This window comes from Hemitrygon akajei, chromosome 10 (assembly GCF_048418815.1).
Source record: "Hemitrygon akajei chromosome 10, sHemAka1.3, whole genome shotgun sequence".
NCBI lineage: Eukaryota > Metazoa > Chordata > Chondrichthyes > Myliobatiformes > Dasyatidae > Hemitrygon > Hemitrygon akajei.
This window is the reverse complement of record NC_133133.1, coordinates 4,098,095-4,122,625: the sequence shown is the minus strand read 5'-3', so window position 1 is coordinate 4,122,625 and position 24,531 is coordinate 4,098,095. Positions and strand designations below refer to the sequence as shown.

The 24,531-nt window shown below is 40.8% G+C and overlaps 1 protein-coding gene across 1 annotated transcript in view; it reads right to left on the bottom strand.

Moving 5' to 3' along the window:
- The window catches only part of LOC140734152 (tripeptidyl-peptidase 2-like), a 209,655-nt gene that overhangs the window by 4,723 nt on the left and 180,401 nt on the right, over positions 1–24,531 (bottom strand). The window contains exon 27 of the mRNA XM_073057757.1: positions 16,029–16,239. Within this exon, the coding sequence (XP_072913858.1) occupies positions 16,029–16,239 (211 nt within the window). The remainder of the gene's footprint in view (positions 1–16,028; positions 16,240–24,531) is intronic.

Genomic DNA, 24,531 nt, shown 5'->3' with positions numbered 1-24,531 from the left:
GACAGACAGATAGACATACTTTATTGATCCCGAGGGAAATTGTCTATAAGATATACTGAAATCAGAAGCCACAGGACTGATCAGCCTTCAGTCCAGAACAGAGAATTCTGCCAAACTGCCATCGGTGGCTTATGCCCCAGCAGGGGTGATGGACTTAAGGAGAGACATGAATGCCACCAGGTACTACCCTGAGATTCATTTCCTTGCAGACACTCACAGTGAAACAAAGAAATACAATAGAATCAATGAACAATTATACTCAGAAAAGACTGGCAATCAATGTGCAGAAGATGAAAAACTGTGTAAATACAAAAAGAATTACAAGACAGACAGACAGACAGACATACTTTATTGATCCCGAGGGAAATTGGGTTTCGTTACAGTCGCACCAACCAAGAATAGTGTAGAAATATAGCAATATGAAACCATAAATAATTACATAACAATAAGTAAATAATAAGTAAATTATAATACTAAATAAGTGAATAAATATTACTGTCAACATGTGTTTTAGAGTGAGTTTGCCGAGTATGGAATCGGTTCCACAAAGTACACAAAAATACAAGAGGCAGACATAGGGACAACTGTCTAAACCTTTTCTCCCCATGGCAGGGATATCAAAACAAGGTATTACAAGGAGTTGCTACAGTGTGCTAAATTCAGGCTGTTAACTGTTCAACTCCAATTTGAGGGCACTTTTTTCTGTCCAGGACAGACAAAAGGCTTGGAGGGCAACAAAGACCATCATGAGGATAGGTGGAAGGAACTTGAAAGGGAATTTGAAGGGAAAACTTTCCCCACCCCACAGAGAGGGGTTGATATCTGGATCTCACTGCCGGAAGAGATGGTGAAATCAGATACAATCTCTAAGTTTTAGGGGTAACTAGATAGACACATAAATGAAGAAGATAGATTCAGCTTCATGTATTTATCATATGTACAGTGAAATGTGTCATTTGTATTAACCAACACACACAAGGATAAGCTAGCAGAGTTACAGTGAGGAACAGGCCTTTCTGGCCCTTGGAGCCATTGCACAAGCAGCTCAATGATTTAACCACAAACAAGAGAAATCCAAGCAACACACACAAAATGCTGGAGAAATTCAGCAGGTCAGGCAGCATCTATGGAAAAGAGTACAGCTGACGTTTCAGACAGAGACCCTCCAGCAGGACTGTTGATAACAAGATGAGGAGTCAGAGTTAGAAGGTGAGGGGAGAGGAGGAAGAAACACAAGGTGATAGGTGAAACTGGGAGTGGGAGGGGTGAAGTAAAGAGCTGGGAAGTTAGTTGGTGAAAGAAATACAGGGCTGGAGAAGGGGGAAACTGATAGGAGAGGACAGAAGGCCATAGAAGCAAGAAAAGGGGGAGGAGTACCAGAGGGAGGCGATGATCAGGCAAGGAGATATGGTGGGAGAGGGAGAAGTGGATGGGGAATAGAGATTGAGGGGGAGGGGGGCCATTACCAGAAGTTCAAGAAATTGATGTTCCTGCCATCAGGTTGCAGGCTACCCAGACAGAATATACGGTGTTGCTCTTCCAACCTGGGTTGGGCCTCATTGTGACAGTAGAGGAGGCCATGCATGGACATGTTGGAATGGGAATGGAAAGTGGAATTAAAATGGGTGGCCACTGGGAGATCCTGCTTTTTCTGGCAGACAGAGCATAGGTGTTCGGTGAAGCAGTCTCCTAATCTATGTCTGGTCTCACCGATATACAAGAGGCCACACCAGATACAGTAGATGACCCCTACAGACTCACAGGTGAGGTGTCGCCTCACCTGGAAGGACTGTTTGGGGCCTTGAATGGTAGTGAGGGAGGAGGTGTTGGGGCAGGTGTAGCATTTGTTCCGCTTGCAAGGATAAGTGCCAGGAGAGCGATCAGTGGGGAAGAATGAATGGACAAGAAAACTGTATAGGGAGCAATCCTTGCAGAATGCAGAAATTGGGGAAGAGGGATTGGGGAAATTGGGAATTGAGGAAGATGTGCTTGGTGGTGGGATTCCATTGGAGATGGCAGAAGTTACGGAAAATTATGTGCTGGACGCGAAGGCTGGTGGGGTGGTAGGTGAGGACAAGAGGAACCCTAACACTGGTGGGTGGCAGGAGGATGGGGTGAGGGCAGACATGCGCAAAAAAGAAGAGATGCGGTTGAGAGCAGCGTTGATGGTGGAGGAAGGGAAGCCCCTTTCTTTGAAGAAGGAGGACATCTCCTTTGTTCTGGAATGAGAAGCCTCATCCTGAGAGCAGATGTAGCGGAGACGGAGGAATTGAGAGAAGGGGATAGCTTTTTTACAAGTTCATTTTGGTAGGTCAAATTTGAAGACAGAATATAATATTAATGATAATACTCTTAGCAGTGTGGAGAATCAGTGAGATCTTGGGGCCAATCTCCATAGGACATTCAAAGCTGCTGTGCACCTTGACTGTGTTGTTAAGAGGGCATATGGTGAGTTATGCCCTCTTATGAGAATAAGCACATTCCACTAGATGGAGGAAAGTGGTAGTGAAGGGAAACTGGTTGGGTCCAGAGTTCAGAAAGAAATGGAGAGCTTTGAGGTCTTCCTGGTGGGGGATGGGAACTGGATATCCATGCTGAAAATAAGATGCTTTGGCCCAAGGAACTTGAAATTATTGAAAAGATCAAAAGTGTGTGAGGTGGGGGGGATGTCACGTGATGACGTAGGATCGAGACGCTGGAACCCAGCTCTCCCGTAAAAAGTTAATAAATTAATGTTTAAATGAAGAAAAGTTAGTCAATACTTTCTAAAAGTTACTTATAAACTACTCCGGATTGTGTCAAACTATGCCTCGAGGAAAGAAGATGATGAAAACTAATACCGGGAAGACTACGCAAGTTGGAACAGGAACAAGGCCCACGTCTACCGAGGAACCACTGTCTCAGGTACATTATACCACCGGCGATACGGAACGGGAAACTGCGGCAACATCGGCCATTTCTAAAGGAAAAGACCATCGTGAACTGCGCAAACGTGAAGGATGGAGCATGCGCAAACGGGAGCAACAAGAACTACAAAGCCCAGCTACCACTGCAACTGAAAGTGATAGCGAATCGGAGGGAGAGTCAGATCTTCCAGAAAGATCAGACGAAGAGGGAGATAAAAGTTCTTTTGGAAATATAGAAAAGACTTTGAGGCAAATAATGCGTAAATTAGACACATTAAAAGTAATTAAAAGTAATCAAAAAGTACTCAAAAAAAAAGGACAAATATGGAGATTATGCTTGATAAAATGACAAAGAGACAGGAAAAAATGGGAAAGAAAATTATGGACTTGGAAATTAAAACGGAAGACATGGTTGAAAGAATGGACAAAATGGAAAATGAAAATACTGCTTGGACATCAGAAAGAAAACAATTTATGGAAAAAATTGATAAGCTTGAAAATTTCAGTAGACGAAATAATATTAAAATTGTTGGACTTAAGATATAGAAGGAGAAGATCCAATAAATTTTTTTCAAAAATGGATCCCTGAAAAATTGGAAATGGAAAGAGAAACTCCAATCGAGATTGAAAGGGCTCATAGATCCTTAAGGTCAAGACCTCGAGTTGATCAAAACCCACGATCAATTTTGATAAAATGCTTAAGATACCAAGACAAAGAAAAGATCCTGAAGGCGGCTGCCCAAAGTGCCAAAAATAGAAACGGGCCATTGATGATAGAAGGGAAACCAGTTCTTTTTTATCCTGATATAAGTTACAACCTGTTGAAGAGAAAGAAGGAATTTAACCCAGCGAAAAAAGCCTTATGGGAAAAGGGTTATAAATTTACAATGCGTCATCCAGCAACACTGATAATTTTTTTGGAGGAGGGAAAATTTTTTTTTTCCAATTATCGAAAAGCGGAGGAGTTCGTACAAAAACTTTAATCTATTGGCTAATTACACATAGAGGCTTCCAAACGTAATGGATTAAAGATGAAGATAGAGTCAACGAACAGAAGTGATGGACATTTATGGATATTATAGAAGAGAAAAGCAAAATTTTAGAAATACTAAATGAGAATAGTATTTTTTTTCTCTTCTTATACATATACTTTTTTATGTTGCGGGGGGGCTGGGGAGCTTTGGATCGGTTACTACGGGATTCACGTGTGTAATCATGGCGGTTGCCATGACCCGTACAACAGAGGGGGGCAATGTTGTGTTTTTTTTCCACAACATTAGTAGGGGGGTATTTTGTTTTTTTCTTTATATTCTATTTTTCTTCTATCTTTTTGCCTGGATGATTGGTGGGGACACACATAACAACATGGAGATTTTTATAAAGATTTCCCAGGATACCACGAAAGTTGAAAGATTAGGTATTATTACAGATTGGAGTAATATAATTAAAAAATAATAATGACTAATCTACTGAATTTTTAAAGTTTTAATGTTAATGGGCTTAATGGGCCAGTAAAAAGAAAAAGAATTTTAACATATATTAAAAAAATGAAAACAGATATAGCCTTTTTACAAGAAACTCATTTAACAGACATAGAACATCAGAAATTAAAAAGAGACTGGATGGGAAATGTTATTGCAGCTTCATTTAATTCAAAGGCGAGAGGAGTTGCAATTTTGGTTAACAAAAATTTACCAATTAAAATACAAAACGTATTAATTGATTCGGCGGGGAGATATCTAATTATACACTGTCAAATTTTTTCAGAACTATGGACCCTTATGAACATTTATGCACCAAATGAAAATGATGTAAAATTCATACAGGAGGTCTTTTTGAATTTGGCTAACGCACATGATAAAATATTAATAGGTGGAGATTTTAATTTTTGTCTAGACCCAGTTTTAGATAGATCAACAAAGGTTGTTACAAAATCAAAAGCAGTAAAATTAACTCTATCATTGATGAAAGACTTAAATTTGATTGATATATGGAGAAGAATTAATCCAAAAGAAAGAGATTATTCATTTTATTCAAATAGACATAAAACATATTCAAGGATAGATTTTTTCCTATTATCAACAAATATTCAAGATAGAGTGAAAAATGTGGAATATAAAGCAAGAATATTGTCAGACCATTCTCCTTTAATAATGACAATGATAATGATAGATAAAGAGGAATCAATTTATAGGTGGAGATTTAATTCAATATTATTAAAACGTCAAGATTTTTGTGATTTTATGAAAAAACAGATTCAGTTCTTTTTAGATATAAATTCACATTCAGTTGATGATAAATTTATAGTGTGGGAAGCAATGAAGGCATACTTGAGAGGTCAGATAATAAGTTATACTTCTAAAATTAAGAAGGAATATATGATAGAAATAGATCAATTGGAAAAAGAGATTACAAAATTAGAAAAAGAATCCCAAAGAAATATGACAGAAGAAAAACGAAGACAACTTATTAACAAGAAGTTACAATATAATACACTCCAAACATATCGAACAGAAAAAGCAATTATGAGAACTAAACAAAGATATTATGAACTAGGTGAAAGATCACATAAGGTTCTTGCATGGCAGTTAAAAACAGATCAGACTTCTAAAACAATAAATGCAATTCGAACAAGAGTAAATAAAATTACTTATAAACCTTTAGAAATTAATGAAGCTTTTAAGAATTTTTATTCTGAGTTGTATAAATCAGAATCACAAAATGACAATGCCAAGATAGAAAGGTTTTTATCACAAATAACTCTTCCAAAATTAAATACGGAAGAACAGAAGGGATTAGATATGCCTTTTACATTGAAAGAGGTCGAAGAAGCCCTAGGATCACTTCAAAGTAATAAATCTCCAGGAGAAGATGGTTTTCCGCCTGAATTCTATAAAAAGTTTAAAGATTTATTAATTCCTCCTTTTATGGAGTTAATACACCAAGCGGAAAGAACGCATAAACTTCCAGAATCTTTTTCGACAGCTATTTTAATAGTATTGCCAAAAAAAGATAGAGATCTTTTAAAGCCATCATCATATAGACTTATTTCTTTATTAAACACTGATTATAAAATAATAGCAAAAATCTTATCTAATAGATTATCTAAATGCTTACCAAAATTAGTACATATGGATCAAACAGGATTTATTAAAAATAGACAATCAGCAGATAATGTAACTCGCTTATTTAGTATAATTCATTTAGCGCAGAAGAGGGAGGAAATGAGCGTGGCAGTTGCTTTAGATGCAGAAAAAGCATTTGCTAGATTGGAATGGGATTTTTTATTTAAGGTATTGGAAAAATATGGATTAGGAGTATCTTTTATAAAATGGATTAAAACCTTAAATACTAATCCCAAAGCTAAAGTAGTGACAAATGGTCAAATTTCAACACCATTTCAGTTAACAAGGTCAACTAGGCAAGGTTGTCCATTATCACCTGCTTTATTTGTGTTGGCGATAGAGCCATTAGCTGAATTGATTAGAATGGACCCAGATATTAAGGGTTTCAGAGTTAATCAGGAAGAATACAAGATTAACTTATTTGCTGATGATGTTCTGCTTTATCTAACAAACCCATTGCACTCGTTGCGTAAATTATCCTATAGATTAGAAGAATATGGGAAAATATCAGGTTATAAAATAAATTGGGATAAAAGTGAAATTTTACCTCTTACTAAAGGAGATTATAATCAATGTCGATTAATAACCCAATTTAGATGGCCGGCAAATGGTATAAAATATTTAGGTATAAGAGTTGATAATGACATAAAGAACTTATACAAATTAAATTATTTACCACTATTGAAAAAAATTCAAGAAGATCTTGATAAATGGATGGTATTAACAATAACATTAGTAGGTAGAGTAAATACCATAAAAATGAATATATTCCCTAGATTACAATACTTATTTCAATCACTACCAATACAATTACCCCAGAAGTTTTTTCAAGAGCTGAATAAATATGTGAGGAAGTTTCTTTGGAAAGGTAAGATGTCAAGAATATCGTTGGAAAAATTGACATGGAAATTTGAGTTCGGAGGGTTACAACTTCCAAATTTTAAGAATTATTATAAAGCAAACCAACTTAGATTTATTGCATTTTTTTTGAGAAAGATAAACCGGCATGGATCAGAATAGAACTAGATAAAATAGGAGAAAACACACCAGAAGACTTTATATATAAATGGGAATCTAAATGGATACGGGAAAAGAAAGAATCTCCTATATTAAAACATTTGATTGATTTATGGAATAAGATAAATGTTGATGATGAGTCAAAGAAATCCTTATTAGCAAAGACATCTTTAATTCAAAATAGACTTATTCCTTTTACAATGGATAATCAACTTTTATATAATTGGTTTCAAAAAGGGATTAGATATATAGGAGATTGTTTTGAAGGAGGTATATTAATGTCATTCGATCAATTAAAGAATAAATATAAAGTATTAAACAACACTCTTTTTTGTTACTTTCAACTAAGGGCTTATTTAAGAGAAAAGTTAGGTCAAACAATGTTATTACCGAAACCCAATGAAATAGAAACTTTAATTCAAAAAGGAAAGACTAAAAAATTTATCTCTTGTATGTATAATTTGATTCAAAAACAGGCAATTAAACAAGGAGTCCATAAGTCAAGACAAAAATGGGAAAGTGATTTGAATATTAAAATTGAAGAAAAAATTGGTCAAGACTATGTCTTGAGAGTATGACAAATACAATAAATGTCCGATTAAGATTAGTGCAATACAATTTTTTACATCAACTATATATTACACCACAAAAAATAAATAAATTGAACCCAAATTTATCTGATCAGTGTTTCCGATGTAACCAAGAAATTGGTACTTTTTTACATTCTACTTGGTCTTGTTCTAAAATTCAACCTTTTTGGACAAATTTAAGAGTTTTATTGGAACAAATTATTGGAATACAACTTCCACATAATCCAATATTACTTTTACTAGGTGATATTGAAGGGACAAAACCGATATCCAAATTGAATAAATATCAGAAAGAATTTATAAAAATTGCATTGGCAGTAGCCAAAAAAGCTATTGCAGTTACTTGGAAATCGGATACATATTTAAGTATAGATTGTTGGAAGAAAGAAATTTATGGCTGTATTCCACTTGAAAAAATTACTTATCATTTAAGAGATAAATATGAAACATTTTTGAAAATTTGGCGCCCCTATTTACAAAAGACAGGATTAAATATATAGGCGCTCCGAAGATGAAATAATTGGTTACTTGGGGAAAGAAATAAATATATATACTAAAGTTATTACGAACTCCGTGGAGCATGTGGGGATCTTCTAATATCCAGGCATTCCTTTTTTTTTCTTTCTTTTTTCTTTCAATAGGGATGTTAGGGGGGAGGGGGGATGGGTAACACATATTTTCTTTTTCACACACTTTTATTCTGTAATTATTTGAAAACAATAAAAAAAAGTTTTAAAAAAATAAAAAGTGTGTGAGGTGTCATGAATGTACGTGGGAAGGGACTGAATCAGGAGGGGATAAAGCTGAGTCAAGGTATGCAGATATAAATTCAGTGGGGCAGGAACAAGCTGAAACAATGGGTCTACTTGGACACACAGGTTTGTTGATCTTGGGTAGGAAGTAGAAATGGGAGGTGTGGGGTGAAGGAACTATGATGTTGCTGCAGTGGATGGGTGATCCTCAGAATTATTAAGGTCAGTGATGGTGTGGGAGTCAATGGCCCTGTGTTCCTTAATGGGATCCTGTTCGAGGGGTAAATAAAAGGAGCTGTCAGATAGATGTCGCTCGGCCTCAGCAAAGTAGAGGTCGGTCTGCCAGTCTACTATAGCACCCCCTTATCTGCAGGTCTGATGGTGAGGTTGGAATTGGAGAGAGGGGTGGTGAAGTTGAAACGGTTGATGTTTCATCGGCAGTTAGTCTTAGCCAACAATTTAACCTGAGCCTTAACCTACTAGCTGGTACGCCTTTGGACTGTGGGAGGAAACCAGTGCACCTGTAGGAAACCAACGTAATCGCTGAGAGAACGTACAAACTTGTTACAGACTGCGCTGGGATTGAGCTCTGAACTCCGATGCCCTGAGCTGTAATAGCGCCATGCTAACCATTACGCTGCTGTGCTGCCTTAAGATGAGCCTTGATGTCATTGAGTGGTGGGGCAGGTGTAAGATGCTGAATGGTCTACACTTGTTCTATTTGTTACGTTATTATGCACCATGAAATCAAGCTACTGCAACTCTTTACACAAAGATTCCACAAACACAGAAGGTAATAAGTTACCATTTAACAGCTTCTGCTGTGCCACAGGGAGACTTATTCAAACACCCTAGGGCAAGAAGTGGGACAGAGGGAAGAAGCTGCATTTCTATTGTACCTTTGGCCGCTCAGGATGCTTCACAATAATGAGGAGGCGGCTGAAGATAGCTGGGCCTTGCACATCATTCTGCGGATATACAGCAGAGAGCATCCGGACAAGCTGCATCCTGCGTGGTACTGAAAATGCACTATGACCATAAGACATATGAGCAAAATTAGGCAACTGACCCAGTCAGTCTGCTCTGCCTTTCAATTGTGGCTGATCCTCTTCTACCCCTCCTCAGCCCCACTCCCTGGCATTCTCGCCGTAACTTTTGATGCCATGTCTAATCAAGAACTTATCAATCTCCGCCTTAAATATACCCAATGACCTGGCCTCCACAGCTGCCTGTGGTAATAAATTCCACAAATTCACCACCCTCTGGCTAAATAAATTTCTCCATGGCTCTGTTTTAACTGGACGCTCTTCTATCCGGAGCCTAGACTCTCCCACCATGGGAAACATCCTTTTCACATCTACTCTGTCTAGGCCTTACAACATTCAAAAAGTTTCAATGAGATACCCCTCATCCTTCTACATTCCAATGAGTACAGACCAATGTATGATAACCCTTTCATTCCCGGAATTATCCTTGTGAACCTCCTCTGAACCTTCTCCAATGCCAGCACATTATTCCTTAGCTGAGGAGCCCAAAACTGTTCACAATACTCAAGGTGAGGCCTCACCAGTGCCTTATAGATCCTCAGCATAACATCTCTGTTCTTATATTGTAGACCTCTTGAAATGAATGCTAACATTACATTTGCCTTCCTCACCACCAACTCAACCTGCAGGTTAAACTTTAGGGTGTTCTGCACAAGGACTCCCATTAATGACAGTAAGGCTCTAAGACAGGAAGTCAAAACTGCCCAATGCATCACTGGCACCAGCATACACGTCATCAAGGACATATGTACAGAAAGATGCCAGAAAGGGGCCAGTAACATCACAAAGGATGTTACCCTGCTCATGGACTGTTTGTCCCACACCCATCAGGCTGGAGGCAATGCAGTCTACACATAGAACACCAGACTCTAAACCAGTTACTTTCCCCAAGCATTAAGGCTGATCAACACCTCCATCCACTAACCCACCTCTAACCACTACTTCTTCATCATTTCCACAGACACACTTGTGCCTAGCGTTACTTGATGGACATACAATCAATGTAGGCTCTCTTATGTATTGATAGTGATTGTGTTTTTTAAATTATTATGGTATTTTTAATGAATATTGTGCTTTTTTTGTGCTGCACCAGTTCCATAGTAACAATTATTTTGTTCTCCTTTATGTATATGTACTGGGAATGACATTGCTGAGTCCTGAATCTTGACAAGTCACTGCTATATCACTGGAGGCCCACTGCCAATTCACACAATGCAAATTGCCTCCAGCAGCAACAAAATAAATGACCTGTGAACCCAATTTGATGACATTGGAACAGGGTAATGCAGAATAGAAATAGGACCTTCAGCGCAACTAGTCAATGCTGACTAAAGACATCCAACCCACTAGTACCAGCTGCCCTTTTTCAGGTTGAGTCGGTGTTCAGGAAGGCCATATGGTGGTAGCATTTATTTTCAGAGGGCTAGAATAACAGAGCAACAATGCAATGCTAAGGATTTATAAGGCATTAGTCAGACTGCAACTGAGAACTGTGAGCAGTTTAGGCCTCTATCTCAAAGACGTGCTGGCATTGGAGAGAGTCTAGAGGATGCTCACAAGAGTGATTCTAGGAATGAAAGAGTTACATATCAGCTTTTGATGGCTTTGGCCCTATATTCACTGGAGTTTAGACTAATGGGGGAAAGGGAGGGAATATCATTGAAACCTATCGAATATTGAAAGACCTTGATAAAGTGGACACAGAGAGGATATTTCCTATAGTGGGGGAGTCTGGGATCAAGAGACACAGACTTATAATACAAACCCGTCCCTTAGAACAGAAATGAGGAAGTTCTTTAGTCAGAGGATTGAGAATCTGTGGAAGTCATTGCTATGGACAGCTGTGGAGGCCAAATCAATGGGTATATTTAAAGCAGAGGTTGATAGGTTCTTGATTATTCAGAGTGTCAAACATTACAGGGAGAAGGCAGGAGAATGGGGTTGAGAGGAATAATAAGTCAGCCATGATGGAATGATGTAGCAGACTCGATGGGCTGAATAGCCTAATTCTGCTCCTATGTCCAATGTTCTAAGAGTTGGGGAAATACACAAGCTAACAAAGTCAAAGAAACATAGCTAATGATTGTAGAGGGACAGAATGGAAAAGCAGGCATTATTTAAACTTGAGGACTGTGCCATGATCTGGAGTTTAGACTTTGGAGGTGTTAGATTTGGAAGGATACTTGACAACAGGATTTAGATGTTTTCCATACCAATAAGATTGAAGAGGTTAGAACACTTTTGCGTCAGACAAAAGAAGCTTGTGTGAACTTGGTGGTGGCCTCAGATAACAAAATGGCTTGCCAGTTTCAACATAGGGTATATGTGCCCACATCTCCTGGAATTTCTAAATATAAGAAGCTGACAGAAGACGTATTTTCACTCGTGGGTAGACTATTGCAGGGTCTTTGACCTGAAACACCAAATCCTGTTCTTTGGACAGGTCACGGATGAACTGCTGATTGTTCCAGTATACTCTGGTTTGATTTTGCTACAAGGCCTGGAGACTGGACTACACAAGTATTGTAGACAGATTTAAAGAGAAATATGCAAATCCAGAAGGGAGAAAAGGTTACACAGTTATGCTGACGGTCTGGGTAAAGTGTGGGAGAAAAAGTGTGTGCACTGCCTAAACACCAGCAGAGACCAGCTGAGATCAAAGGCTGGTTTCTGTGCTGTAGACAATTTTTAAAGATTAGTTTTATTTGTCACATATACAGCGAAACATACAGTTAAGTGCAGTATTGTATACCATTCCATCAAGTCTCTTTCATTCAGCACATTTCTGGCCCAACGAGCCCATGCTGCCCACTTTCAGCTGTACGACCAATTAATCCTTGTCTATATGTCTTTGTAATGTGAGAGGAAGCTGAAGTACCCAGTCATGGAGAGAATGTACAAACTCCTTACAGACATCTGCAGGAATTATTAGAGCATTACGCTAACCGCTACTGTGCCACCCTCAAAGAACTTCATAAGCAGTTGGTTGTATTTAGAAGAATATAATACATGCATAGATAGAGCAAGCAGCCAGGAAGACAACTGATGGCCGTTACTGTCAGTAAAGAAGTCCTCTGACAATTTGTATATTTCTGTTGAGACTACACCTCAAAGATTAAGAGTGCAAATTAAATTTATTGTTAAAGTATGTATATGTCACAATAGACTACCTTGAGACCATGTTTGATAAAAGAATATTTTTAAAATGTGAAACAAGCAAACGCTAGCAGAGGAGAACGTAACTCCTTACAGACAGTGGCGGATTTGAACCCGGGTTGCTTGCTTGGTAATAGAATTATGCCAACCATTACACTACCATGCCACCTAACTCAGTGGTCTGATCAATCATTAGCTATACTGATCTTACACAATTCCACATATGCAGTCTCCAGGGCAGAGAGTTGTATACAGTGAGCTGTATGTCAGGAAGGTATGTAAATGTTTAAGGAACAGCAGCAGCATCAATTGGAAATGAAATGCAGTGAGGCCTGATTCTCCTGTGTCGTTGTCTGCATCTGATGTATGGGAAGGGCACTGCCAAACTGAGTGTAATGTTGCATAAACATAAAATGCTTCTGGCCTCCAAGGAGGTATATGTTGCTAGGGTAACCTAGCACATACACAAAAATAATCAGCATGGTTGCTACAGTAACCCAGAATATGCTACAAATCATAAAACGGCTCAACAGTCTGTCGACAACATTAAAGTACCAATGTTCCATCAGTGCCCCTCACTGAATGTGAACAGAATATAGGATAGTGAATTCTGAAAATCCATTCAAAAGACTGTGGAACGTTTAGGGATGGGGTTGTGTCTAACAGAGACCAGAATTAGAATATAAAACATAGAACAGGCCATTCAGCCCACAATGTGCCGAACTAATTGATAACACCTTTGGACAATGAGGTTGGATATGGATCAGCCCAAATCTAGGAGACAGGTGGCCATACTGCAATTGGTGCGCTCCCATCAGGGAAGAGGCTACGTAGCATCCACATTAGGAACAACCATGCTGCTCAAGGACTCCGTCTCACTCCCATCAGCGAGGAGACTACGTAGCATCCATGCCTGGACCATCAGACTCAAATACAGTTACTTTCCCCAAGCAGTAAGGCTGAACAACACCTCCATCCACTAAACCACCCTTACACTCCCCCCAACACCACTATTTCATCATATCCTGTCAGTCACCTTATGTACAGACATCCTGTGTCCAACATCACTTTATGGACATACAATTTGTGTATATATGCTATCTTATGCATTTGTATTTGTTGGTTTTAATATTATTATTATAGTGCTTCAAAGGTTTCAAAGGTACATTTAAGATCAGAGAAATGTATAATATACATCCTGAAGTTCTTTTTCTTTGTAACCATCCACAAAAGCAGAGTAGTGCCCCAAAGAATGATTGACAGTTAAATGTTAGAATCTCAGAGTCCTCCCAGCTCTCCCCTCCCACGTGTAAGCAGCAGCAAAGCATCAATAAAGACACAGACTTGCAGCACCCCAAAGACTACTCGGTCACCCGGTAATTCAACATGCCACAGGCTCCCTCTCTCCCTAATAAGGGAAAAAGAGATGTCTCCATTTCACAGCGAGAGGGGAGACATAACAAACAACTTCATCTTATTGTTTTTTCTCTATTGCATTAGATCAGGAGTAACAATTATTTTGATTGCCTTTACACTTGTGTACTAGAAATGACATTAAACAATCTTGAATGTTGAACTGTAAGCATGTTCTCTCCGTGACTGCACTTCCATTTCTTCTAGTCCCCTTGTACATTACAAACATGTGCAGGTTGGTAGTTTAATTGTGTGAACGGCCTTATTCTACTCTTATGTCTTATGGTCTTAACTAGCCACTGGAGTGTATCTGAGTGGTAGGGGGAATTGAGAGGAGTGGGGAAGGATGGGTTTTATAAAAATTAATGGGGAATGGGATTACTCTGTGAGCCAGTTTAGAAATGGCTTCCTCAATAGTAGGTGCCATGAAAAACTGACTTACAGCAGCATCACAGGCACAGAGCATCAGGAAAACAGCATCCAGAAGTGAAAAATATAAATTATACACAATAAAAAATACATTTTATTACAAAATAATCAAAGTGGTCATAATGTTATTAAACTACAGTGATTAGGGTTGTGCTGGTTGGTTCAAGAACTAAATGGTTGAAGGAAGTAGCTGTTCTTGAACATGATAGTGGGCCTTCAGGCTTCTGTATGTCCTGCTGAATGAAAGCTTCAAGAAGATGGCATAGCCTGATGGTGAGGACCTACAACACCTCCCGTAGATATTATGAACGGTAGGGAGGGACGTGCCCATCACATACTGGGCAAAGTCCACAACCCTCTGCAGTTTCTTATGTTCCTGCACATTCAAATTACTGTACCAGGTCATGATACAAACAGATACTTTCAACAGTACATTTGTAGAAGTTTGTTAAAAATGTTAAGTGACAAACTGAACGTCTTTAACCTCCAAAGAAAATAAAGACACTGGTGTGCCTTCCTTGTGATTATATTTATGTGCTGAGCCCAAAACAACAGACATGTTAACATCCAGGAATATTCTATGCTTTAAGGGAATATGGAATTTTCCGTTTTTTAAGGAAATACTGTAATTGTACCAGGTTTATGGATAGTTTTGGATCTTGACAACAAGACAAGAATGCCGTAAGATCATGAGACACAGGAACAAAATTAGGCCTTTGACACCATTCCATTCCACCTTCATCATTATGTGTCATGTCATATGACGTAGGTGCTCATCATCTCCGTGACCATGACTGTTCTTGGCAAATTTTTCTACAGAAGTGGTTTGCCATCGTTTTCTTCTGGGCAGTGTCTTTACAAGATGGGTGACGTCAACCATTATTAATACTCTTCAGAGATTTTCTACCTGGCTTCACTGGTTGCATAACCAGAATGTGATATTTATCAGCTGCTCATATAACCATTCACCACTTGCTCTCTTGGCTTCACATGACGTTGACTGGGGGGCTAAGCAGGTTATACACCTTGCCCAAGGGTGAGCTGCAGGCTAGTGGAGGGGAATCATGGCTGATTTATTATCCCTCTCAATTCCATTCTTCTGCCTTCTCCCTCTAACTTTTGATGCCCCTACTAACCAGAAACCTATTAACCTCCACTTTAAATATATTTCCGGTCACCACAGCTGTCAGTGACAACGAATCCCATAGATTCATCACCCCCTGGCTAAAGAAATTCCTTCTAATCTCTGTTCTAAATGAATATCCCTCTATCTGAGGTTGTTCCCTCTAGCCCGGGACACCCCCACGATAGGAAACATCCTTTCTACATCCACTCTATCTAAGCCTTTCAATATTTGATAAGCTTCAATGAGATTCCCCCCTCATTCTTCTAAACTTTTTCATTCCTGGGATTATTCATAAATGCACTGGTAACTGGTTGAGAATGTTGTCCAGACTGACTCCAGAATCTTGGGAGTGATTCAGTGAAAACAATATTGTTGGATGGGGCAAAGGCTAGTAAAGTTTAGAAACATGCAAAGTAAATAGTTCGAAACACAAGGCTCAACAAGACGAAAGTCAAGTCTATTACTTACTTTACTGTCAGTGAGATCAATCCACTTTTGGACATCGTGGAACGTTTCCGTCAGACTCTTGGATATGTCATCTACCTCATCCTCATTCTGACTGACTGATCTGATTGAAGCCACTTCACTTTGTGACTGGGATTGAAGACATGTATCAGCCAGGGCACATCCTTTCACACAGAGAGCTTCAATCAGCGCAGACTTCTGTTTCTCCATCTCACTGAAAAGAGAATGATTCAGTCTAAGCTCTAGAATTGTTTGTTAATGAGGTAGAGGGTTGAAGAACATGTCAACCACTAACCAGTAGAAATAATCCTTTCATTGCAACACAATTATATCTCTTGTTTTGTGAGCTTATCTCAAACTGCATCTGCTCACCAACCTCTGAAGTGAATTGAGTACAAATACAGTCACACTCAAATAGTTATGTTTAGATTGTGTTTTATAGGATTGCTTTTATATTTATTGTGCTATTTATGCTTAGTGTGTTTTTTATGCTGCATTGGGTCCAGAGTAACAATAATTTTGTTCTCCTTTACAGTTGTGTACTGAAGAATGACAATTAACATTCTTGAATCTCTACGTGTGATTGCTGAACTATCAGCAAATTCAACTGATGAAGGACTCGACCCAAAATGTAGACTGCTTGTTTCCCTTTACAGATGCTGCCTGACCTGCTGAGTTCCTCCAGCAGTGTCTTTTTTTACTAATTGCATTTAATATTGGGTAACTGAGGAAAAAGGCAGTAAGCTTGAGGTAGTAATATACAAATTCACCAGAATTTAAAAGCGAGAAGAGTTCAAAGGGAGACAGTTATTTCTTCAGCAGTTTGTTCGGGGCACGACTGCACAAGCGCGTAGATGTCAGCCTGTGAGAACAGTGAGAAGAGTTTAGAAGGAGACCGCCTTATAGATTGGGCGCAGATGAGCAAGCGTTGGAGTAGAGGAAGACAGAGTAGGAATGCTTTGGCTCAACAGGTCAAGGTGAGGTAGGTTGCCTGAATAGAATACAGACAGGAAGTATGTGTGAGAGGCTGGTTTTCTGTGCTCTGTGTCAAATGTGGGAGGTCCGAAAGACACCCAGCCTCACAGAAGGCAACATCTGTCCCAGGTGCATCAAGCTGCAGCTCCTTAGGGACCGTGCTAGGGAACTGGAGATGCAGCTCGATAACCTTCGTCTGGTCAGGGAGAGTGAGGAGCTGATAGAGAGGAGCTATAGGCAGGTAGTCACATCAGGGCCTGCGGAGACAGATAAATGGGTAACGGTCAGGAGAGGGAAGGGCAGGAGTCAGAGGCTAGAGAGCACCCCTGAGGTTGTACCCCATGACAGTAAGTACTCATGCTTGAGTACTGTTGGGTGGGGGGGGGGGGGGGCCTACCTGGGGGAAGCAACAGAGTCTGGCCCTGTGGCTCAGAAGGGTAGGGAAAGGGAGAGGATGGCAGCAGTGATAGGGGACTCAATAGTTAGGGGGTCAGACAGGCGATTCTGTGGATGCAGGAAAGAAGTACAGATGGTAGTTAGCCTCTCAGGTGTCAGGGTCTGGGATGTTTCTGATCATGTCCAAGTTATCCTGAAGTAGGAAGGAAAACAGTCAGAGGTCGTGGTACATATTGGTACCAACGACATAGGCAGGAAAAGGGAGGAGTCCTCAAGACAGACTACAGGGAGTTAGAAAGGAAGTTGAGAAGCAGGACCACAAAGGTAGTAATCTCAGGATTACTGCCTGAACCACGCAACATTATAGGAATAGTGTGAGGTGGAAGATAAATGCGTGGCTGTGGGATTGGAGCAGGGGTCAGGGATTCAGATTTCTGGATCATTGGGACCTCAGTTGAGGCAGGAGTGACCTGTATAAAAAGGACAGGTTGCACTTGGATCCCAGGGGAACCAATATCCTGGTGGGGAGGTTTGCTAAGGCTATAGGGGAGAGTTTACACAAGGATTGCTGGGGGGTGGGAACCAAACTGAAGAGACTGAGGAAGAAGCAGTTGGCACAAATAGAAAAAGCCTGGAGACAGTGCGAGAGGATTGGCAGGTGATCCAGAAGGGACGTGCTCTGACCGATGGTTTGAGATGTGTCTATTTTAATACAAGGAGTAGTATGAACAAAGCAGTTGAGCTTCGAGCATGAATCAGTTCTTGGAGCTATGATGTTGCGGTTATTACAGAGACTTGGATGGCTCAGGCAGGAATGGTTAGTTCAAGTGTCAGGTTTTAGATGTTTCAGAAAGGACAGGGAGGGAGGCAAAAGAGGTGGGGGCGTGGCACTGTTGATCAGAGATTGCGTCAAAACTGTAGAAAAGGAGGAAGACATGGAGGGATTGTCTACAGAGTCTCTGTGGGTGGAAGATGGAACAGGAAGGGGTCAATAACTCTATTGGGTGCTTTTTCTACACCACTCAATAGTAACAGGGATATTGAGGAGTAGATAGGGAGACAGATTCTGGAAAGGTGTAATAATAACAGGGTTGTCATGGCGGGAGATTTTAATTTCCCCAATATCGATTGGCATGTCCCTAGAGCGAGGGGTTTAGATGGTGTGGAGTTTGTTAGGTGTGTTCAAGAAGGCTTCTAGACACAATATGTAGATAAGCCTACAAGAGGAGAGGCTGTACTTGATCTGGTATTGGGAAATGAACCTGGTCAGGTGTCAGATCTCTCAGTGGGAGAGCATTTTGGAGATAGTGATCACAATTCTATCTCCTTTACCATAGCATGGGAGAGGGATAGGAACAGACAAGGTAGGAAAGCGTTTAATTGGAGTAAGGGGAAATATGAGGCTATCAGGCAGGAACTTGGAAGCATAATTTGGGAACAGATGTTCCCAATGAAATGTACAAAAGAAATGTGGCAAATGCTCAAGGGATACTTGCATGGAGTTCTGCATAGGTACGTTTCAATGAGACAGGGCAAGGATGGTAGGGCACAGGAACTGTGGTGTACAAAGGTGGTTGTAAATCTAGTCAAATAGTAAAGAAGAACTTATGAAATGTTCAAAAAAACTAGGTAATGATACAGAGCTAGAAGATTATAAGGCTAACAGGAAGGAGCTCAAGAAGGAAATTAGGAGAGCCAGAAGGGGCCATGAAAAGGCCTTGGCGGACAGAATTAAGGAAAACCCCAAGGCATTCTACAAGTATGTGGAGAAAGACATGAGAGAATATGACCAAACAAGTGGAAAAATATGTATGGAACCGGAGGAGATAGCAGAGGTACTTCATGAGTACTTTGCTTCAGTATTCACTACGGAAAAGGATCTTGGCCATTGTAGGGATGACTTACAGCAGATTGAAAAGCTTGAGCATGTAGGTATTAAGAAAGAGGATGTGCAGAAGCTTTTGGAAAGCATCAAGTTGGATAAGTCACCGGGACCGGACGAGATGTACCCCAGGCCATTGTGGGAGGTGAGGGAGGAGATTGCTGAGCCTCTGGCAATGATATTTGCATCATCAATGGGGACAGGAGAGGTTCCAGAGGATTGGAAGGTTGCAGATGTTGTTCCCTTATTCAAGAAAGGGAGTAGGGATAGCCCAGGAAATTATAGACCAGTAAGTCTTAATTCAGTGGTTGGTAAAATGATGGAGAAGATCCAGAGAGGCAGGATTTAAGAACATTTGGAGAGGAATAATATGATTAGAAATAGTCAGCATGGCTTTGTGAAAGGCAGGTCATGCCTTATGAGCCTGACTGAATTTTTTGAGGATGTGACTAATCACATTGATGAAGGTAGACCAGTAGATGTAGTGTATATGGATTTCAGCAAGGCATTTGACAAGGTACCCCATGCAAGGCTTATTGAGAAAGTAAGGAGGCATGGGATCCAAGAGGACATTGCTATGTGGATTCAAAACTGGCTTGCCCACAGAAGGCAAAGAGTGGTTGTAGACGGGTCATATTCTGCATGGTGGTCAGTGACCAGTGGTGTGCCTCAGGGATCTGTTCTGGGACCCCTACTCATCATGATTTTTATAAATGACCTGGATGAAAAAGTGGAGGGATGTAAATTTGCTGATGACACAAAGGTTGAAGGTGTTGTGGATAGTGTGGAGGGCTGTCGGAGGTTACAGCGAGACATTGATAGGATGGAAAACTGGGCTGAGAAGTGGCAGATGGAGTTCAACACAGGTAAGTGTGAGATGATTCATTCTGGTAGGTCAAATATAATGACAGAATATAGTATTAACAGAGAGACTCTTGGCAATGTGGAGGCCAAGGATCTTGGGGTCCGAGTCCACAGGACACTCAAGGCAGCTGCGTGGGTTGATGCTGTGGTTAAGAAATCATACGGTGCATTGGCCTTCGTCAATCGTGGGATTGAGCTTAGGAGCCGAGAGGTAATGTTGCAGACCCCACTTGCAGTACTGTGCTCAGTTCTGGTCGCCTCACTACAGGAAGGATGTGGAAACCATAGAAAGGGTGCAGAGGAGATTTACAAGGATGTTGCCTGGATTGGGGAGCATGCCTTATGAGAATAGGTTGAGTGAACTCGGACCTTTTTTCATGGAGCGACAGAAGATGAGAGATGACCTGATAGAGGTGTACAAGATGATGAGAGGCATTGATCATGTAGATAGTCAGAGGCTCTTTCCACAGGGCTGAAATGGCTAACATGAGAAGACACAGTTTTAAGATGCTTGGAAGTAGGTACAGAAGAGACATCGGGGTCCAACACCATCAGGGCTGTGTGCTCAGTCCACTGCTGTTCACTCTGCTGACCCACGACTGTGCTGCAACACACAGCTCAAACCACATCATCAAGTTCGCCGATGACACGACCGTGGTGGGTCTCATCAGCAAGAACGACGAGTCAGCATACAGAGAGGAGGTGCAGAGGCTAACGGACTGGTGCAGAGCCAACAACCTGTCTCTGAATGTGAACAAAAGAGATGGTTGTTGACTTCAGGAGGGCATGGAGTGACCACTCCCCGCTGAACATCGGCGGTTCCTCGGTAAAGATCGTTAAGAGCACCAAATTTCTTGGTGTTCACCTGGCGGAAAATCTCACCTGGTCCCTCAACACCAGCTCCATTGCAAAGAAAGCCCAGCAACATCTCTACTTTCTGCGAAGGCTGAGGAAAGTCCATCTCCCACCCCACATCTTCATCACTTTCTACAGGGGTTGTATTGAGAGCATCCTGAGCAGCTGCATCACTGCCTGGTTCGGAAATTGCACCACCTTGGATCGCAAGACCCTGGAGCAAATAGTGAGGTCAGCTAAGAAGATCATCGGGGTCTCCCTTCCTGCTATTACAGACAATGACACTACACGCTGCATCCGCAAAGCAAACAGCATTATGAACACACACCCCTCATACAAACTCTTCTCCCTCCTGCCATCTGGGAAACAGCACCGAAGCATTCAGGCTCTCATGACCAGACTATGTAACAGTTTCTTCCCCCAATCTATCAGATTCCTCAATACCCAGAGTCCGGACTGACACCAACTTACTGCCCTCTACTGTGCCTATTGTCTTGTTTATTATTTATTGTAATGCCTGCACTGTTTTGTGCACTTTATGCAGTCCTTGGGTAGGTCTGTAGTCTAGTGTAGGTTTTTTCCCTGTGTTGTTTTTACGTAGCTCAGTGTAGGTTTTGTACTGTTTCATGTAGCACCATGGTCCTGAAAAACGTCTCGTTTTTACTGTGTACTGTACCAGCAGTTATGGTCGAAATGACAATAAAAAGTGACTTGACTTGACAATTTTAAAATGATTGGAGGAAAGTATTATGGGGATGTCAGAGGCAAGTTCTTTACACAGTAAGTGGTGAGTGCATGGAATGCGGCTAGGGATGGTAGTAGAGGCCATTAGGAGCATTTAAGAAACTCTTAGATAGGCACACGGTTGATAGAAAAATGGAGAGCTATGTAGGAGGGAAGGGTCAGATTGATCTTAAGAGTAGGTCAAAAGGCTAGCACAACAATGTGGGCGAAAGTTCCCGTATGGTGCTATACTGTTCTATGTTCCACATATGACAAGTTGTCTTCCATTCTGTATCTTATACATGGTGTGTGCACATAGAAACACATGTGGACATAAAGGACGGCAGCATTGATCGTCTTCCCAGGGCTGCATGACAAGGATTCAGAGAAATGTTTAACCTGTGTAAAATTCAAGCTGCTGCTCCATCAATGGCAATAAACATAAAGCAGGGAAAAGGCAGAGACTCTCAGCAAGAAAATAGTTCTGATTTTTGATTATAACGTCCCTGAGAGCAGTTGTATAAATATTTCAATGATGCAGGTTGTCTATTTATAAGACTAGAAGACGAAGGAGCAGAATTAGGCCATTTGGCCTATTAGTCTGCTCCGCCATTCTATCATGGCTGATTTATTTGTTCATTTGTTATATGACGTGAATGATTATAGTCTCTCCATGACCATGATTGTTCTTGGCAAATTTTTCCACACAGTGGTTTTCCATTGCCTTCTTTGGGCAATGTCTTTACAAGATAGGTGACCCCATTCCTTATCATACTCTTCAGAGATTGTCAGCTTACCATCAGTGGTCGCATAACCGGGACTTGTGATATGCACTAGTTGCTCATTCAACCATGCACCACCTGCTCCCATGGCTTCACGTGACCCTGATCGGGGGATAAGCAGGTGCTACACCTTGCCCAAGGGTGAGCTGCAGGCTAGAGGAGGGAAGGAGTACCTTACACCTCCTTTAGGAGAGACCTATCTCACCCTGCCACCAATGGCTGATTTATTATCCCTCTCAACCCCATTGTTCTGCATTCTCACCGTAACCAGAAGACATAGAAGCTGAATTAGACCATTTGGCTCATTGAGTTAGCTCTGCCATTCAATCATGGCTGATTCTTTCTTCCCCACTTCCCAGCCTTCTCCCCATAACCTTTGATGCCGTGTCCAATCAAGAACCTATCAATCTCTGCCTTACATACACTCAACAACCTGACCTCCACAGCTGCCTGTAGTAATAATTTCCACAAATTCACCATCCTCTGGCTAAAGATATTTCTCCGCATCTGTTTTAAATAGATGCTCCTCTATCCTGAAGCTATGCCCTCTTGTCCTAGACTCCCACACCATGGGAAACATCCTTTCCACATCTACTCCGTCTAAGTCATTCAACATTTGAAAGGTTTCAATGAGAGTCACTCGCTCCATCCTTCAAAATTCCAGTGAGTAGAGTTGAATATCATTCCTCATATGATAACCCTTTCATTGCTGGAATCATCCTTGTAAACCTCTTCTGAACCATCTCCAAAGCCAGCACATCTTTTCTTAGATGAGGAGCCCGAAACTGTTCTCTCAAGGTGAGGCTTCACCAGTGCCTTATAAAGCCTCAGCATCACATATCTGCTCTTGTATTCTTGAAGCCTTGAAATGAATGCTCACATTGCATTTGCCTTCCTCACTACTGACTCTACCTGTAAATTGACTGTAGGGCTCTCAGTATCATTAACTGTGGTGTTAACTGTACAGGCTAACAAAATGGTTTCCCTGTATTGCTATAATGAAATGGCTTCTCTGTAATGTTACTTAAGGCTGTAATGGGTTTCTGTATTTGGAATGTTTGGGTTTTAACTACAGATAAGGGTGGAACTAACCAATGGAGAATTGTTATGCTATCTTGTATGTGTGAGCTGAGCGGGAGTTCGCGGTCTTTTTCGGGAGGCGAGCGAAGAGGACAGACGTGTGAGGAGTCGACAGCGGTTCCAGAGTGGCGGATACTGAACATCGGCAGTTCGGACGGTGGCCGAAGGCTCGGAAGATCGTTGTGGTTGGAACTGGAGGCGTGAGCTCCAACGTATTAAAATATTATGTGCACAAACTGATAAACTTACTGATTTGGCGCCTTTAGGTTATCTGCTTCTACTAACCCATCACTAAGAAATAACTATAATTATGTGATTATTTACTCGCCTTTGGTGTATTGTCTGATATTTGTATTGCGAGTGTGTACTGGGGGGCATTACACCGTATTTACTAGTATTGCACTGTTGGCGGGGCAACAGCGGTTCACCCTAGGCGAACGGGGGTAAATTGGGGGCACAGATGCTACATAACCTTTAGGGTGTTCTACACAAAGACTGTCAAGTCCCTTTCCATCTCAGATATTAAGATTTTCTCCCCATTTAGAAAATAGTCTGGACGTTTATTTCTTCTACCAAAGTGCATGACCATACATTTTTCAACACTATATTTCACCTGCCACTTGCTTGCCCATATTCCGAATCTGTCCAAGTCCTTCTGCAGCCTGTTTCCTTAACACTACCTTCACTCCACCAATCTTCGTATCATAGAAACATAGAAAAACCTACAGCACAATACAGGCCCTTCAGCCCACAAAGCTGTGCCGAACATGTCCTTAACTGAGAAATTACCTAGGGTATTACCAATACCAAAAGGCCTGTTTCTGTGCTGTAATGTTCTATGGTTCTATTATGGCTCTCCAAATGTTCATAAATCCTGCCTCTCAGGATCTTTTCCATCAATTTACCAACCACTGAATTAAGACGCACTGATCTATAATTTCCTGAGCTA